The following is a 19,906-nucleotide window of genomic DNA, read 5'->3' on the forward strand; positions in this document are numbered from 1 at the left end:
GCTGACCTTGGCCTCTTTCCAAGCTCAGCAGCATCTAGTTTTCCTGATATTCCTGCTGCTGTTTCAATCCATCTGTTTCGACTGCTCCTCAACCTCATTTCCTCTAATTCATCTCCTCAGATTCTCCTCTGTATATACTCTTATTCTCCTCTAAACTCTGCAATAAGAAATTACTTTCACAAGCTGACTTCTTAAAATACGTTAGAATAACTGTAATGTTTGAGAAGATAAAAATTCTTTGCACAATCTTTAGGATTCATTCTCCTCTTGAATTTTTTTCTTTTCTCCTTCCAAAAATGACTTTTGCAGGCACTACCCAGATAAAAGATTTCAAAGACTTTTGTTATTTTCAACACATTGCATAATCCCCAAGGAACTTGCAGTCATCAATCCTTCCTCTCACTTTCCCCTGTGATCCTTAGTGATTTATCTCATTCCGAATACAGATACCTATTTTTTCACAAAGAGGCGTAATGTCCTTCACTGGTTCAGAAAGTGCAATGCATCAGTATGGTGATGCAGAGATAGATAATATACAACATAATCATAACTTCATGTTTATTAAAACCTATATAATATTATTATTATAACCATAACTGGATATAATGCAAATATAGAACAATAAAACATAGAACAAGACTATGTATACACTTTCACTAATATTTTTTCTAAAATAGGATGCATTAATAAGTAACAGACACATATTCCAATCTGATCTTACTAAAACTACTGATGGCACATTCCAGGGGATTGAGGACATATCAATTGTCTTCCGCCCAACACAAATAAGACACCTGAATATTTGCTTCCTGAAGTAAATTTCTAAATTCTTTAGCAATGACTTCTCCAACATACAAAATATTCGTAAGAAATCAGATTATTATTACTTTTCAAAAACATCTACATTTTGATGTGTGCTTTCACAACAAGCATTTTTTGTTTAAAAACTCAGGCCACATAACAACGGTAATGTCAAATTATGTCTGGCACATAAGTTTTCTTAAAATATAACTGAAACACAGAGTTATGAGCAAAATGATTCCTTGTTCCCTGCTCAAGCTGTGCATTCGCTATGATTAACACTTTAGATTCAGAGGATACATCTCCACTCAAACTGTACAGTTAAAAATATGTTTATGGAAAGATATATTTAAATAAACAAACAGAAAAACATATCTAAAACCTCTGCACCGTATAGCCACTTGTTTACCTGTCCCTGAATGCAATGTATGGAGCAGAAACTGAAGAAACTCCGCAAACATAGCAGCATCAGCAAGAGAATGGTTAAAAAAGAACAACTGGCATCTAGTTGTTTGCAAATTGCAGTCAGCAACTGTAGCAAAGCCAAAACGATATCAAAAATCCACTCCAGTGTGAAGAAGATGATATTAAAAAAAAAAAAAAAAAAGTCCCTAAGGTCCTTGCGTCCCGATCCTTAGCCAAATTTTTCTGCAGCGTCAAACATTCAGCACTGGTGACACCAACCAGGGCTATGAGAGCTCTTGTCATCCAAACAGATTTCTGCAGTGGAGTGCAAGCATCGATTACTGCATTAGTTCATCCATGCTCACTGCAGCAACGAGGAGTTTCAGTCTCCAGAAACAGCTAATGCTTTCAGAAGCATTAGCTTCCAGAATTAACAATTCATCATGAAATAAAGCAGGAAAAAAAAAAAAAGAAAAAAAAAAAGAAAAAAAGAGTTCCTTCCTCCCTGGGTAGAATAGGGGAGAAGTTTCTTAGTGTTTTCGAAAGCCAGTGGTACCCACAGGCTCAGGAATCAATAGCACTGCTGCAGTTATTTATATTCAGCAGTGGTGTGCTGAACAAGTTCTAATGAACTGCGTAAATGAAGCAATCAGATGGCTGCTTTAAGTTACATAAAAATTCGCAAGCTGTAGCTTTACTCTCAAAAATGCAATGGTCCATGAAAAAAATTACTGTATCTTTTAGAAATTAAAGGAATATTTTAATATTTCTCTTATATAATGTGTGCATGAAAAATAAAAAATAAAAATATATTCTAAATTAAAAACAAATAGTATGTTGATTTCTAAATTACATATTCAAAATTAAAGAGAAAATCACAATATGTATCCCAGCATACAGGGGAAAGATTAGCAAATTTTATTAGCTGTAGTTATCTGATCTCTAGAGAATTTTATCTAACTTAATCATACCCAAATCCTAAAGAATGAACTTATTTTCTGAGCAGAAAGAGCTTTCCATGGTGAAAATATTTGTTTCTCAGTAGCATATTTAGATACTGTACAGCAGAAAAAACAAATAAACAATAAGCTAACTGTTCAGAAATCACAGTGTAGAAAACAAAATATGATGAACTAACATATTTAAAACTCTCTGCAAAGAGAAACTTGTAAGGGAAAAAATATGAGTAATTAATCTTACTAGAGTTCGCAATTATTTCATCATATATATATATATATATATATATATATATATATATATACATCCCAGTATGAATAAAAATATGTTTCTAGTGAAGTAGATTCCCTGTAATTCTTTCTGGATCAAAACCAAGTTACTGAATGCTGCCTTTCACACACTGTCCAATAGCAACAGAAATGTTGCTGATGTTCCAGGTGACTGCTGACTTTCAGTGTTCCAGCACTAGCAGAAGGACAACATCATTTGCACTGCTTTTTCACTGCCATGCCCTTGTTAGGAAATGACACTTCTAAGGAGGGCAATGGACAGTCTTTACATACTATGAAGATGACTATCTGGACATCTACTGGCCAGGGAACACATGTACAGCTTCCTCCTGAAGCTGGAGAGCACTTCTTGCAAAAGGAACAAGAGGCAGACCATGCTGAGTGGCCAGCACTACCACAACACACCCTCCCTCACGCTCTCCCCTGACCATCCTATGTTTCTCCTTGAAGAACCTCCTATTCTTTGGCTAGGGTCAGAATTGAGGCTGTGCTTCATTTTCCAAAGAACGTGCCATGCCTGGATTCTGAATGCTCTCTTCTCTCATGCATCCACCACAACAGATGAAAAAATAGATGCAAAATGCTTCATAGAATCCCAGAACATCCCAGACTGGAAGAGACCCACAATCATCGAGTCCAACCTCCATCCCACAAAGCATCACCCAGAATCAAACACTGTGTCTGACAGTGTTGTCCAAACGCTGATTGAACTCTGGCAGCTTGGTGCCATGTCCACAGCCCTGCGGTGCAGACCTTGTCCCTGACCCCCATCTTCCCCTCCCCTGACACAGCTCCATGCCATTCCCTCAGGCCCTGTCACTGTCACACAGAGCAGAGCTCAGCACTGCCCTTCTGCTCCCTGTGAGGAGCTGCAGCCTCCATGAAGCCTCCCCTCAGCTCCTCTGCTCTTGGCTCAGCACACCAAGGGAGCTCGGTGCTCCTCATACTTATTGCTTTCTGGACACTTCATCTTCTTAGCTTTCTTTTGGATGCTATTTGTATATCTCTCTTATACTATGGTGCCCAAAACTGCACACAGTGCAGTGCCATCACGCCTCTTACCCAGCCGGTAGCTCTGGATCTGATGCACCTCAGGGTGCAGTTGGCCCTTTTGGCTGCTAGGACATAGTGCTGACCTTGATTCAGCTTGCCATTAATTTTGTCCTAAAATCTCAAATCTTTTAAGAGAGACTGAACTCTATGGGATTTCTTTCCTGACTTTTTTTATTAATTGCCATTTCCATATCATGCATGCATTTGCAGGAATGCAGCTGTGAGCATATGAAGAACAAGAAGGTGACTGAAAACCACCAGCACAGCTTTATAAAAGGCAAATCACTCACCCCTGACCAACCTGACTTGTTTGGTGAGATAACTGGACCTGTAGACAAGGGATAACAGCACTTTTGCTTAAGTCTGCTAATTGTAGCAAGACTTTCAACCAGCTATATCCTTGTCACTGTATCAGAGAGAGATGGATTGACAGGGGAAATACAAGATGGTTGGAAAGCTGAAGCATTTGACTCCATAAATTACAGGCAAAAGTATTAAATTCAACTGGTGGTAAAACGTTAATGATACAAAGAAGTATCACAACAAAGATTTCTTGGGAGGAATCAAGCCTGTGCTTTGCTCAGCTAGCCGTACTCCAGACCATAAAACATACTTCTGGGATCACAGAAAACTTGAGTGTAACTTACGATGGACTTTGGCTGTGCATCCACAATTAAACTAGATGGAGAAAATATACCTGCATCTGATAGGTTTGGATGTAGAGTTTGGCTGACATTAATATAACTAACTAAAAGATTTTTGTTTTCTCTGTGTGTATTTTCAAAGCAGAAGTGTATCTTCTTTTCAGTCAGGTATTGCCCAATATAGAGATTTCATTTTTTCAGATTCTTTGGCAAAATACAACTTTTCAAAGACAATCATTCACCATTTTTCATTTAAAATGGTGTTTCCTTTTATATACATATATATATACACAAGGAAATATATACACACACAAATGTATACATACATATCCAAAAACGTTTTTGTGCTGCTTCTACATTTTACTTTTCAACATTGTTTGGTACATCATTTCTCATAACTGCTCAGAAAACCAAAACTTGAGAAGAGGGATGACTGTGATGAAAAAGACACATAGCTCCTAAGCCATTGTCTGCACCCCAAACACCCACCATGCTTGTTACAGTTCATAAATGTTCCTTTCAGTTCAGATATGAATGCATTCTGTTTATACACTTAGTCGTCTGGCAAAAAAAAATGCACCAAAGTAGAAACAATGCAGACACATCAACAGGGCACATGATGGAGCTACTAAGTTTGGCTTTTTATTTAGCTTCAGATACATCAATGTCATGCTGTCGCTACTCCATGGCTTTTAGTTCAAACTTGCTTTTAGTTCAAGCTCTGATTTGAACGAATTCAAGTGGAAGCAAAGGAACTTAGCAACTGTTCAGAAATATTTTGTAAATCTCACTGATGCAGTACTTAAGATCTTTGCTATCTAACTTTCATCATCCAGTAATATTGCAATATTGAATATCAGTTACCTAATCGTCACAAAAAAAGCCAACAGCATCTTCTCAGACTGATCATCTTTATAATCCTCCTTGACTGAAGAGGATCTACAACAATCACTGCTGTAATGTCAGAATTACAGACTTCTGTCTTCTAGATTTCCTCTGACATCACAGGATGATGAATTATCTTCAATATAAAAAGAGATTTTGTGAAGTATCTATTATTTCTTTGTGATAAGAGCAATACTTAACTTAAAATATCTATAAAGGATCTGCTAGAGAGTCTTTTTAAAGTCAAAGGTCTTCTTAACCTAACCCTAATTCAAACTATTTGCTTATCCATTCAACTGTCAATGAAAAACAGATGCTTTCAGGAAAATGGTAACCGGTATGTACATATCAACTTCCTAATTTACTGAGCAATAATGATGCCAACTTTAACTATTATTTCTAAGCTGTCCTTTTAAAGTCTCCATAGAAGCAGACTTCTCCCAACTCTCATGCCCTACAGCATGGTGGATGTAAAAGACACACATTCAAAGTCTCTTCCCTACCTGAAAGGGAAGAGGGATGAAGTGCTGGTATGAAGTGTTGGTATGACAAACCTACTTTTGACAGCTGTGCTCAGGCACAGGCCTGAGCTCACAAAAATGGACTGCACAGACCAATGTCCTTTTCTCCAAACCAATGTTACAAACTATAGGCAGAAAAGACAAGCATCTAACCTGCACTTGAATTTGCCTGCCTGAGGAATAACCACAGCAAAAGCCACTATAATCTGCAAACCTGGGCTCCAGCAAAAACAGATTTGACCAATAGCAATAATGTCATTATAGCTTCTGATGAGAGTCAGCTGCAGCACCCTACCAAAATTCTTTAACGTAATTCCATTTATTTTATTTACTTATTTAACTTACAACACTTTTCAACTCTTTTGCCCATTGCAAAGTATAACAAAAGTTAATGCTGTTCCTGAAATTATTCACATACAGGCTGTGGTTGAAGGGGTGTACAGACATGGGTGAAAGACATCTAGGGATCACTAGTTCATTCTCTCATCCAGTTAGGGACAAGTCTGAACTTAATTTACATCCCCTCTTTTTCTTTCAGATTTCTCCCATATCCTTTAATTCTAAAAATTTCAGACTTAAACATGGAAATTAGAGCAGCAGTACCATATGTGCTGATTTCATTCTGAAAGACCTATATCTATTAAACAGCATTTTCGTTACTTTTGAAATTTTATATATCATTCAAACAAACAAATATCCAACACATCTATAAGCTGGGCTAAACACTGAGCATGTTTTTTGCTTAAGCATTTGCTTAACGTTTAAGCCAGAAAATTCATTCCTAATCCTTAAAGCAACTTTTTAGGTCAAAGTAAGATTAGGCCCACCATAGTGCATACAACTGACGTTCTGACAATAAGCCCTAAGTTAATACCATTATTTGTTGTGGGTTTATTTTGTTTTTGTTGTTACTGTTTTAAAACAAGACAAAGATGCTTATAGAAAAGAATTTTAAAAGAAAGGCTTGAAGAGAAGTCTAAATGCAAATGATGAATTTGTGTGTTAAAAAAAAAAAATTCACTAACAAAAATTAATGTCTTCTGAAGTGCCTCCTTTCAGTGGCCTGGATGAACAGCCATTCCCTAAGACTTCTTTGGCAGTGATACGTAAAACTGGGTAACTGGAACAGATTAATCAACTTCGTGTACAGCTGATCTGAGAGCATCTTGTCAGTGGGAAAAGATCCCATAGCAGCTGAACCTACTCCTAAGAGCCCCTCTCCATTCCTGTTGCCTGGGGGCAGTTCTGTCCTTCCACAAGCTCTGCTTCAGCACTACTGGCAACTCCGTGTGCCTGCCCCAAGAGAGATAACTAAACCTACCTGGGCATGGTGACAAGGCTCACTGAGTTTACATAAAAATTGTCAGAAAGAGTGAACACCCAGAAGAATCTTTATCTACTTGAATTTGAGTTTGTGAGTTATTTTTATGGGCTTTGTTTTTTCTCTAAGTGCAAGTCATTCCCACCCTGTATTTTACATACAGCCTGAGCCTGTAGAGAACATCAAATTGCCTGTTGTCTCGGGAGTTTTGATGTAAGCTTACAGCAGTTCACAACCTTCTTACAGAAAACTAGCAAAAATGCTTTACCAGGAGAATTCAGTCACATATCTGCTGCAACACTGCCAGTTACATGGCTATGTATCTCAGTGAAGCGTTGGGACCTTTTTTTCTAGTTATGTTCAGCTTGTTTCATTGGCATATGCATGCATGCACTTTACTTAATTGCAAGTACACAGAACAGATTTCTCACTGTCCAACACTAATTTAACAAGCACTTACTTATAATGGCTATGGAGTTATACGTAATTTCAGCTACTCAAAAGTACAGAGTACTAATTGTACTGAATAGTTTAACACCGATCAAAATTCTGAAACTAGAGCTAGATTGGAGTTTCATTAAAATCCAAATCAGATGCAGATTTGCAGAACGTAAGTTGGAACTAACTTTTAAGAACTAGTAATCTCCATAGCAAGAGTATTTTACTTGAAGTTAAAGCTCAGTCACAGATTTAAACAAATTCCACTCATTTTAAAACTTCATGCCCAACTCTCCCAGTGAACAGATGTAAAAATACACCAGCAGATGTTACAGTAGGACTTGACTTGCCTACATTACAGATTTAAAATACCTACGTGAAAATACTCAGCTAAGAACATATAAAAAGAGCCTCCTCTTCTCTGCAGCCTTTCTGTGATTGACGCTTTTTTCAGCCCATTTATACACCCTGCCGCATGCCCTACTTTGGATGCCAGCATTATAGAAGAAATTGGTGGGGCAAGGGTTGGATTTCTGCCTCCTTCCACCAGGAGCACCCCCAGCACAAAGCCCTACTGCAGACTTCACAAGGTTGCGAGTAACACAAAGTGAGCTTTACTTAGGTTCCTTCCAGTTTGCCATCAACACCTAATTATGAAGCATATTTTCAAGCCTCAACCATGTGAACAAAATGCACATTTAAGCAAACAGAAAAAAATGACTATGCAAAATGTGAAAGCATTACACCTATTTACATTAAAGCACATGAGCAGTTTTCAGCATCTCCTCAGAAGTTGAAAACATCTGTTGTAACTACAGTGGGATAAAAAGTTAAGCACAAACTTGTCAGCACACGAATCAATTAGTTTAGAAATAAGAACTTACGTAGGACTTTAGAAGAATAGGGTTTTCATTCAATTTGCACCAAATCTGATTAGAACTCTGCACGGATGACATTAGGCAGAAGATGTTCTGTTTTAAAATTAGGTCTGGATTGCATTTGTAAGTGCCTGGTTTATACGATCCCAATAAGTCTACACAGAGAGTATAAATGCAGTTTATGCTTCCTAAGAGGACTCCTTTTGCCTTCCTAGGTTGGTGTTACATATAATGCTCAACTATTACGGATTTAAGAATAAGAATTCCTACAGCCTGTATTAATAATAAAATAAAAATGATTAACAGCAAACACTAATAATGTCTTCTAAAGGGTGAAGTATTTTTTAAAAGGAAATCTTAGATAACAGTTTTGGACACTGCTAAACAGTTCACAGAATCTCAGGTTGGAAGGGATCTCAAGAGATATCGTGTCCAATCTCCCTGCCAAAGCAGGTACCCTACAGTGGGTCACACAAATAGGCATCCAGTTGGGTCTTGAATATTTCCATAGAAGGTGGAAAGGTGCACAGCCTCTCTGAGCAATCCTTACCCATAAACTTTTTCCTCATGCTTGTATGAAACATCCTATGTTCAAGTTATAGGCTATTACTCCTCCTATTGCACCTCCTAGTGCACCACTAAGAAGCCTCATCCATTTGCCTCCCACCTCCCTTGAGATATTTAAGAACATTGATCAGATCCCCTCTCAGCATTGTTTTCCCTAGGCTCCAGCCTTCTATCATCTTGATGGCCTTCCATCGGACTACTTCTAGGAGATCCCTGTCTTTTTTAAACCGGGGAGCTCAGATCCAGACACAGTACTCCAAATGTGACCTCACCAGGGCAGAGTAGAGGAAGATCACCTCCCTTCACCTGCTGGCCACAAACTTTTTGTAATGCACCCAGGATACCATTGACTTTCTTGGCCACAGGGACACACTGTTGGCTCATGGTCAACCTGTTCTCCACCAGGACTCCCAGTCTTTTACCACAGAGTTCCTCTCCAGCAGGTCATATAACCCATATAATAACCTATGTATGTGGTTATTCCTCCCCAGGGGCAACACTCTACACTTGCTCTTGTTAAACCTCATCAGGTCCCTCCCTACACAACTCTCCAATCTGTGCTGGTCTTGTTGAATGGTAGCGAAGCCTTCATCAGCCAATGAAAAATAGAAAAATGCTACATAACTTTTTGAGTCCTCCACCAAAGATATAAAATTGCATTGGATTCTCAAAGGCATTTATTTTCTGGAAAGTAAAGGTCATTTTGAAGTAATCTATATTAAATAATTATGAGTGATGAACTTGTTAAATTACATTTCCAGAAGTTTTTTTTTATGCTCAGAAGACAGGCTAATGCAGAGATATTTCATGGAGAATTAAGGTACTTGGATAAAAATTGTGAAGTCTCCCATATCACATTCAACTCATCTCGACAATGAAAATTAAAACCTCTAGTTAACATGCATCAGGAAATAAATCTCACAGCTGGGTTCCTAAATCATTTCATCTAATACTGTTTGTAAGTTATCTGTTCAGCTTCAACAAAAACAACTATGAACTGTGTTACATATTTGAACCAAATGGCTCGTACTGAAAAAGGAAAAAAAAAAGTCATAGAATCATGGAATCATAGAATAACAGAATGGCTTGAGTTGGAGGGGACTTCAAGAATCTTCAGGTTCCGATCCCCTGCCACATGCAGGGTTGCCAGCTGCTAGATTAGGTATTAGATCACATTGCCCAGGGCCCCATCCAGCCTGGCTTTAAACACCTCCAGAGATAGAGCATTCAAATCTCTCCGGGCAACCTGTTCCTGCACCTCACCACTCCCTGTTAAAAACTTCCCAAACAGCTAATCTAAACTTGCCCTCCTTCAGTTTAAAAACCATTCCCTCTCATCCTATCAGTATATACTCAAGTAAAAAGTAGATTTCTCTCCTGATTATAAGCTCATCTTAAATATTGGAAGACCGCAATGAGGTCTTCCCACACCTTTCTCTAATCCAGGCTGAACAAGGCCAGCTCCTTCAGCCTGTCTTCATAGGAGAGCTGCTACAGCCCTTGGATTATCCTCATGGCCCTCCTCTGGACCCAGAACAGCTCCACATCTTTCCTATGCTGGGTGCCTCAGACCTGGATGCAGTACTCCAGATGGGGCCTCATAAGGGCAGACTAGATGCAGACAATCACCTCCCTCACCCTGCTGGCCACTCCTCTTCTGATGAAGCCCAGGATACCATCGGCCTTCCAGACTGCAAGTGCACACTGCTGGCTCATGCTAACTTTTTCATTAACCAGGACCCCATGTCCTTCTCAGCAGGGTTAGTCTCATGAAGCTCTTCTCCCAGTTCGTATCCATATCTGGGATTGCCTTGACCCAAGTGCAAAAACTTGCACTTTGTTGAACATCACTAGGTTCAGAAGGGCCCACTTTTCAAGTTTATCAAGTTCCCTGTAAGATTTAGCTAATTTGACTGTTGCCAAAAAACAACAACAACAACAACAAAAAGTAATAGTTCTCTAACAGTTGCTGTATCTAAGAGTCTAGAGGGCTACAAGCAGTTTGTGTAGTGGATTTATTGGTAAGGTTTAACAAAGTTCAAAATTTATGTGGAATAATTCTATCACTCTAAATCCATTTATATTGTATTATTTTGGCACCAGATTTCTGACAGAGTTGGTGACTTAGAGGAGAGAATGAAGTCCAGACCCCTCAGGGCTTACAAACTAAAGAGCTACAACTAAGGACCTATGTAGTAACTCTCACACACTATCAGCAAAGCACTAATGGAATGGTGGATGAAACTGTGCTTTGATTATGCTGTTAAATCACAGGGGATGGGTTTCTGATCACAGTTATAATAGCGGTATTTTTTCATCATTTTGAGTCCTCTTAATAACTACTGAAGAATATATTTTTTTTCACTTTAATATATGAAAAGATTTCTAAAAGGTTTTCTTAGTAAGAATGTCCTGCCTTTCCATCTGTCCTCAGAAAATACTGCAGGTTATTTCAAGAACTGATGAAAAATTAATTCTAAAAATAATTGGGCAAAAAAGCAAACAACCAAACAAAAAACATAAGAGCTTTACATCATGCCTAATAAATGCAAAGATACCCTTCTGGTATTAATGTATTGCATAGACATACATTCACACGAAGGGATCTCTGAGGTCCCCAGTTCAAATCCCTTTGCTTCAAGTGGAGTCAACTAGAGCAAACTAGAATAGGTTGCTCAAGGCCTTCTACATTTAGGCTTTGAGTAACTTGAAGGATTCAAACTCCACAACATTTCCAAACATCATTCACATGCAAAAAGAGTTGTTGTTTTTTTTTCTTTTCTTTTGCTTTCTTTAGATTTTATTCTTCTTTCTTTCTGTTTTTTTTTTAATATGTAAGTGGACCAAGACTTCATGGGCAAGTTCACCGCCTCTTCTCCTTAAAAATGAGCAGAAAAACAAGCCTCCTTATTTTGAATGGAAAAGTTTATACTTATAGTTAAACAAACAGTTTTTCAGATGGGGTGGAAAACAGATGTCTTCTAATATGCATACAGGGATGTCAGGAGACTACAACATCAGATAAAGACAGACAGACAGATTAGCATATCTGAATCAAAGACATGCCAGGATATAAAAGGGAATGCAGATATGCCATTGGCATTTTGAGTATGAACACCTGCAGAAACCTTTCAAGTTACAAACACAGATAGTTAAAGAGCCAGCTACTGCTTCCAGAGAGATACAGAAAGTATTCAGCTCCATATAATGCCACTTCAAGACAAGCTGCAGTTACAAACCAGACAGTAATCTATCACAGCCTTTCCTGGTGATCCTAATTTTATCTACTCACCATTCATAAATTCGATTAACCTCTTTAGCAAGAAGAAAGGCTTTGCTTACAAGTATGCAGTGGACTACACCAAATCCTCACTGCTAAGGGTTACCAGCAACACAAAGTCAAACTGAAGTAACAGAACATAGGCAAACTTGTAAACTTCAGATCAAAATCATCTAGACAATAGGTAAGGTAGTTCTCTTTCCTGTATAAAATTCTCTGTGCTGTATAGTCTATCACTGTTAACAGTAAACTAAAAGATCTTTGATATTTTAAAAAATGTCTTAAAATGTCTCATACGTTAAAACTGAGGGGTATAAGTAAGGTTATGACACTTCACAACGTTCTCAGATTGTTACAGAACTCATTTTCAACTTCAATTCATTCAAAGAAAATTATTCTGCAGAGAGGCAAAAGGACAAAGCAACGACCAACTGTACAAATGTCATCAACAGAATAAACTAGAACTGTTAAACTGTAACCGTTCTTGTCAAAGAGGGAAGAAAATTAGCAGTCATCAGTTCATACTACTTTGTAACAACCTCATCTAAAAATGCAAAAGGAAACATTGCAAACCAAATGTAAACAAGTATAAGAAACTTCTCAGCTGAAAAAAAAAAAAAAAAAAAACCAAAAACAGGAAGGGGAGAAACAAAGGTGTATGTTCAAAAATGAGGCAAAAGAGAGAGTAACATACAGCTGTTGGTTTTTGGTTTGTTCTTTTTTTTTTTTTCCCCAAAACCATGGCCATGTGCATAATATAGATAAAGGTCCTTACCTTTTTCACTGACACTTTCACTTTCTATCTCCACATCTTCACAGCTAGTATATTCTGGTGTTGATGCCCCTTCTTCCTCTGAGCTACTAACTGACATCTGCCTTTTCTTTCCGCCTCTTTTTGCTCTATGAGGCTTTGGAGGGGATGGCCGCACTGATTCCGACTGGTCAGAGCTAAGGGAATCATTCCTTAGCATGGTCTCCATTTTCTCCCGCTTTGCTTTTCGCATGAGAATAGCAGAGCTAGGATCAAGGCGGCTCTGTTTTTTAAAGGTATCGTGGTTCTTGTATTCTACGTGTTCTATGGGAACTGGACTATGCCTGGGAGTTGGTGGACTATGATTAGTGAATTGTTTAGAAACAGAAATTCTTACATCACCTGTTCTGTCTATAGAGTACGACCTCTGAGTTTCCACAAGAGATTTTCTGTCCTGAGTTCCCTGTAATTGTGAGCGTTTTCCTAAGTTATTCTCAGGTACCTCCGCTTCCTCCATTTCTGTGTGTGGCAAAGCTACATCACTGTGTCTTCTCTCATGCCGTGCTTTAGAAACCTTGGCATGCATGCGCATTTGCTGTTCCTCAGGATGTGGTTTAACAGGGTATCTTGCCAGATTGGGGTCACTCCTGTACCGAGTATGATATTCATCTTCCTTCCTTTGTTTTTCATCATCAGGCACTTTGCCTTCCTCAAGTTTTTCTGGCAAGTCGGGATAGTCTTGTGACTTCCCTTTTTCCAGTCTTCTATTTTCATGCCTTTCTTTACGTTCCCTATCACCTGCTGGTCCTTCTTTTTGAAGTGAGGCTTTTGGCACACGCTTACGCTCACCCTTTACAACTTTGCCATTCTGGTCTGAAACCAACGTCTTCTTCCTACAATGAAAAAGGAATACGGTAATTTGAAAAAATTAATGCACAAATGAATACTTGCATAAAATACTGCAATACACATACAGTGATATTCCAATATACAGCGCCAAGCCAAAGCCAATAGGACTGATTTTGTGGCACCGAGCCTTCCTTTCCTCTTTCCTTCCACATCGATACATTTTCGGATTACGTATCATAGATTTTCCACATATGTACTCTATGGGACAGTCAAAGATGCATATGATCCAAGTTAAGACCCTGTCCGCTTTTTTCCTCCATTGTCTTCTTCATGAGCTGTTGGCAATATGCTGGCTCATCACTAGTGTTCCCCATTCAAAAGCATTGGACTTCCTTTGAAAGTCTCAGTAAAAAGTAGAGGACATTGTTATTGCATTATTGATACAGACATCTCATTTTTGGATAGCAAAGCAGAAACAGAAATCCTTTTGATGCATTAAAAGTGTCCTTCAACTGCATGATGACTGCTCTGTGGCCCTTCTCAACTTTGGGGAAGAAAGAGTGAACAGAATCAGGGGAAGGCATCAGGTATTGGTTGCTATTATTACCTATGCATAATCCTAACTGGAGTTTTGCTCCTGTTAAATTAGCACTGACCTTAACCACACAATAGGTTACTAGCCATCCTTCCTCATTAATTTTTCAGCTCGAAAAGCCATGGAAAGTATGATGAATTTTTTTATTCAAGGGAGAATCTACCACAGTATAATCTTATTTTGTTGCCACAGGGCCCCTCCTCATTTGCTCCATCATCTGGCAGTCAGCAGCCAAAAGAGCAGTAAGTGATTCATTACATTATCCTCCCTTCATTTGACATTCTTCACCCAGTTCATTATAACCAGTGCAGATCAGGAATTTACTCATTTAGCCACTTAAAATATAGAATCATAGAATCATTTGGGTTGCAAGGGACCTTTGAAAAGGCCATCTGGTCCAACTCCCCTGCAGTGAACAGGGACACCTACAGCTACATCAGGTAGCCCCGAGCCCTGTCCAGCCTGGCCTTAAATGATTCCAGGGAAGGGGGATCCACCACCTCTCTGGACAACCTGTTCCAATGTCTCACCACCCTTATTGTATAAAAACCATTTTCCTTATATCCAATCTAAATCTTCTCTCTTTTAGTTTGAAACCATTTCCCCTTGTCCTGTTACAACAGACCCCTGATGAAGAGTCTGTGTCCCTTTTTCTTATACCCCCCCCCTTTAAAATATATAATAGTTTTTCTTGCTGGCTTCAGTTTTTCAAACAATTTACTTTGACTTCAAGATGGTGCAATCATTGTTCTTCATGAATGTTCAATATTCAATATTAAAAGTGTATGTCAAAATATGCTTTAAAAAAACACTTATTTACTTTCTCTCTTCCCCTCCACTTCTGTTGCTCAAAAAAAAAAATAATCCCCCCCCCCCCAAAAAAAAAAAAAACAACACACTTCAGATGATGTATTTGCTTATGTACACTTAATCCTTTCCTGGTAAGTGAATCAATTCATCCCTGCATGGCTCTAGACTCACATACAGACCAGCCAAAAGCCCTGTGTAACGCTGTGGCACTAGTATTATAACTGTGAGGTTCTGCGAATGCAGAAAACCTTACCTCTCTCTTGGAGGCTCACTTCTAGACCTTGATGAAACTTGCTTTTGCTCCAGGCCCATAGCTGGCTGCGATACTTCAGCTCCTTTCCTCTGATCGGATTGAACAGTGGAAGGAGAGATCTCCTGTGATGAGGCAGCTGCTGTGCTTAAAGGAGTCTGTGATCTTGACCTCTCTTGAAGCCTGGCTTTCTTTTCTCTCGGTGCATCAGAGCTTGCACCAGTTGCCGTATCACTCAGTGTTCCATCCTGGCTGGGTGATGGCTGTGGTCCACTTCCAAAAAACCACGCTCCGGATTTTGTTAAGATTTCTTGTTGCTTTCGACATAAATTGCATACCCACATAACCTAGTTAAAGACAACAAGAAGAGTCAGTGCAGCTATCCCTCAGACCCAGGAGCACATGCTCACTCTGTCATGGTCAGCTACGGCCTCCCATTTCCTCTAAACTGATGAGGTTTGTGCTCATGCCAGTGCTCAAACATGCTTCTCCAAGCGCTACCTGCACTGGCCAGAGCCAGGCATCCTACAGGCACATGCTCTGCAAGCTTCTCCAAAATATGCTGTCAATATATGCCAGTATAGCAACCCTCCTCAGCCCAGCCCCAGCTCCCTCGATTCAAAGTGACTATATGCTGGCTGTGGTGAGGTCCACCAGGCTGGGCAAAACCTGGAACTGGTTGACAGAGCTCTGCCCAGTTGCTCGTCCAGCCACTGCCACAGAAACTGACACAGAATTTCCCTTTAATTTTTCTTTGTACCACATAACATTATTCCATAAATAAACTCAACATTTACTGCATGTACATTTAGCTACGTCCACAACAGCTACTTACCAGAAATGTAAGGAAGGACCTATATAAAACCTACTAATAGAGAACTCAATGCACCAACAGTATCATATTTTGTACTACTTCAAAAGGACCAAAAACCATCTCTCTGATTTACAGTGATAAATCATAAGCAAACAAACAAAGACCTGACAATCACAATTAAGCTGAATTCATCAGTGGTGCTGCATAGGATTTTTGCTTAAGTTTCAGACACAGAGGTAATCAGAGCACATACAATAGAGCAAGACTGGACATTTCAGGTCTACACACTACAGAACACAATCTTAAATGCAAGAATGAATCACCAGCAAAAAAATAAAAGATTCTTGAGCAGAATGAAGTCTGGGATTTTTTTAATTTTTTTTTCTTTTTAGTAGATGGGACAAAAAGAGCGTTTGAAGTGAAGAACAAACACAAAATGCATACAGAATACATGAGGTAGGAATTTTTTCAGAAATAAAGCTAGAGATGAAAGGAAAGTAAGGTTGAAAACTAAAGAGGAAAATGGAAAAAAAAAACTGAGTTGAATGTGGAAAGAAGTAAAGGAATGAGTGAAAAACGTTTAAATTATTTTGTGTCAACATAGGGATGATACAACTGTGGTAAAATGATACAACAGTTAGAATGAAAAAAAACAGAAAAATAATCATAACAGGGATTATTTATAAATATATTTATGTATAAATATATATAAATATATTATGAATATAAATATATTATACATACATATTTATATTATTATACAGGGAGGAAACTACAGCAGGACAAAGCTCTGGCAGCAAGCAGTTATTCTCTAGCTTGGAAGGAAGCACATGCCTTCTATGGTAAAATCAAAATTTTAGACATTTAACACATATAAGATAACAGAGATTTATTTATAAAATACCCTAGAACAGATTGTTTTAAACTATCCGTTTAGGTGTGAAGAATACATTACAACTTCCAACACCATCTCTCTACTGTTTGACCAAACCACACTGAGAAGACTCAGACTTTTCCCTGCATCTGGACCATTACATTTCTTCTACGTAGGAAGGATAGTAAAATACTAATTTAAAAACTTCAATTAATTAAAAAGAAAAAAAGAAAAGAAAGAAAGAAAAAAAAAAAGCTACAATTATTCCAGCAAAAAAAAGATACGTCTTACGTCAAAAATGGATAGATAACTCTCAGTAGGACAAGAGGAGTAGCAAATTCATCAAAACAAATACTGGCCCTTGAAGAGAAAACACCCTCATTCCAAAATATTCTATTTCCTTAATCTAGAACACATCTCAAAACAGCAATTCTGGTTATCAAACTGTATTAGCAGAATAGATTTCAGTCTGATATTATTATTATAGGTATTCAAAATACCAGCAAGGCTAAAAGGAAAAAGAACTTTCACACGCAGAAATGCCTTTATAGGCTCTGAAAAAACTTACCTCATTAGACAGCAAGTGTGTGCATGCACACACATTTATGTGTAAAATTTATGTTGGTGCTATAAACTCAAGCCATTAATAAAAAATATGGCATGGCCTACATATCACTGACTCAGAGGGAAAGTTGAAAAAGACTTATGAAAAATTTAACAAAGCGAAGCTTGTTTAAAGGAATGGTAAGGAATACTAATATCAAATTCAAATATTCTTATTTTCTTTCATGTGGATGCAAGTATGCACCAGTACTTTAAAGGAGTAACAGACTTCATTTACAATTTAATGTATTTTATCATTTAAAATATGTATAAAATCATGTAATAAACGTCAAAAATTATCATTAATTTACATAATCACTTTGATATTTTAATTAGTTTTACAAAACTACTATAAAATCCAAACAAATAGGAACTGCCAATGCGCAAATAGATACAAATAAAAACAGAATACAAAAAGAAATACTAGACATCTAAGTACAAAGAAAGCATTTCCTCATGTCTTTAAATAGCACAATTTAGACACAAAATACAAACCCATCACCACAGACTGCACACACAGAATATCGGCATTATACTCACAAGAAGCTACACTACCATCCCTCTTCAGGATTCTCTTTAGGACTTAACAAATGCTACATTTGCCTTGAGATATATTCAGACCAAAAGAAAAAATGAAAGAGCTTTTCTTTAAAATGAAATAAAATAATAATAATAAAAACACAAAAACTTGAGGTGCTATAACAGTTTCAGTGATAAAACTGTATACATAAAACCATTTTTAGAAATAAAAACTGTATATTGAAAAACATTTTTAGAGAAGTATGTGGAGCAAGCAATTTAGCAGCATGCAGGAATTATATCCTGATTGAATATACTGGGATGTGATCCAAACTAATCTAAACGAAAGCAGGTCTGTGTAATAACTTATCTTAACAATCCACAGATGTTAGGCAACCAAACAAATGCTCTGATGAAGGATTACAGTTCTCTAATGTAGCTTCTGGGCCTCCATGCAATGCATCAGTAAAATGAAGGGTGTTAGATTATCTATTTTCCTCTGGCCTGTCAGGTCAAAAGTAGTTTGCTTACTTTTTTCTGGATGGTGAGCTCTGATGCAGCACTATAGTGAGTCAATCAAGACATGTATAGAGGTTTTTTTTTTTTTGGTTTTTTATTTTTGTTGTTATTGGGTTTGTGGCTGGTTTATAAACACACAGCTGCACACAAAGCTATTTAAGTGAACCAAGAAAGGGGTGCTCCTCATCCAAACAGTTCATGTGCACAGCTCAGGAAAATGTTCATTCGCACTGCACAGCAAAGGGATCTACTGCTTTACTGCTACACAACAGAAACAATGTGGCACATACAGAACTCAGCAGAGGTGGGTCAATTCCCACACAGATTCACGTCAAAAACTTCACAGGCTGCGTGAAAACATGCTAGAGGGATTCCATGCTTGCCTTCAAGTGGAATATGGGTTATTTCATTCACAGAAAAAAATATTCCTCAAACTTACTCTTACAGGTACTGGTGATCCACAATGAGTAGGAACAGTATTCCTGTACTAACACAACATGAAATTCCAACTTGAAAGAGCCCATAGTAAACAATATATACAACCATGCACACAGAGAAAAAGAGCATTTTCAATTATGAAAATAAGAACACTTCTTTATGATTAAATATTTTAAAACTGTATTTTAGAGTGAAAAAGGCTTTTTCTTTCATATTCTAATTTGTAGTCTTCATTCCAAACATGCACTAGAAGGGAAACAAATCTTATACCAAATCTGTGCGCCTCCAAACTCACACTGAAGTTGCTGTGAACTCCCCAGAATTCTTTACCCAAGCCCAGACACTTATGAGGCTTCATTGTGAGTACAATCCTTCACCCTTTACGAGTTCAGAAATGGCAAACTCACAATTTCACAAACACCCATACATCCTGCTTCATCTACACACAAGAAATTAGGTATAATTAGGTGCATTAATATAGCAGGCCACAAGGCAGACTATACTGAACCTTCATGCTATCAGAATTATTTCCCTTCTGAAAGATGTCTACACAATGCCTTTTCTGTTTATTGTGTTTATTTTGTTTGTGGCTCTTTAGCCACCTTCTTCTATATACCTCTAGAAGACACTAGTTGTTTCAAGCAGATCTAATTAGGCAGACCCTTTTCTCTGCTACAGACTCCATTAACTTCAGCAGAACTGTGCCACCATCCTACACCGTTGCTTTAAAGTCAGAGGGAAGAAATGCTATCGATTTTTATCTCATGATACTTTCCATTCATACAATTGAGTTAAACTACATAACACTTCATTTTTCTCAGGTTACAGAAAAGAAGCAGCAAAC

General features: G+C 38.0%; 1 protein-coding gene across 10 annotated transcripts in view; it reads right to left on the minus strand.

The window, feature by feature from the left end:
• RIMS1 (regulating synaptic membrane exocytosis 1) overlaps positions 1 to 19,906 on the minus strand; it is a gene marked incomplete at both ends in the record, with an annotated part of 287,625 nt that overhangs the window by 138,509 nt on the left and 129,210 nt on the right. For 5 of the 10 annotated variants that reach the window (XM_079550251.1, XM_079550253.1, XM_079550252.1 and 2 more), the window contains 2 exons: positions 12,816 to 13,684; positions 15,299 to 15,642. In XM_079550251.1, the coding sequence (XP_079406377.1) occupies positions 12,816 to 13,684; positions 15,299 to 15,642 (1,213 nt within the window). Of the gene's footprint in view, positions 1 to 1,210; positions 1,263 to 12,815; positions 13,685 to 15,298; positions 15,643 to 19,906 lie in introns of those variants that run through there. The other 5 variants (XM_079550250.1, XM_079550255.1, XM_079550258.1 and 2 more) reach the window with 1 other exon arrangement.

This window comes from Tetrao urogallus (genome assembly GCF_951394365.1).
Source record: "Tetrao urogallus genome assembly, chromosome: 2".
Lineage (NCBI taxonomy): Eukaryota > Metazoa > Chordata > Aves > Galliformes > Phasianidae > Tetrao > Tetrao urogallus.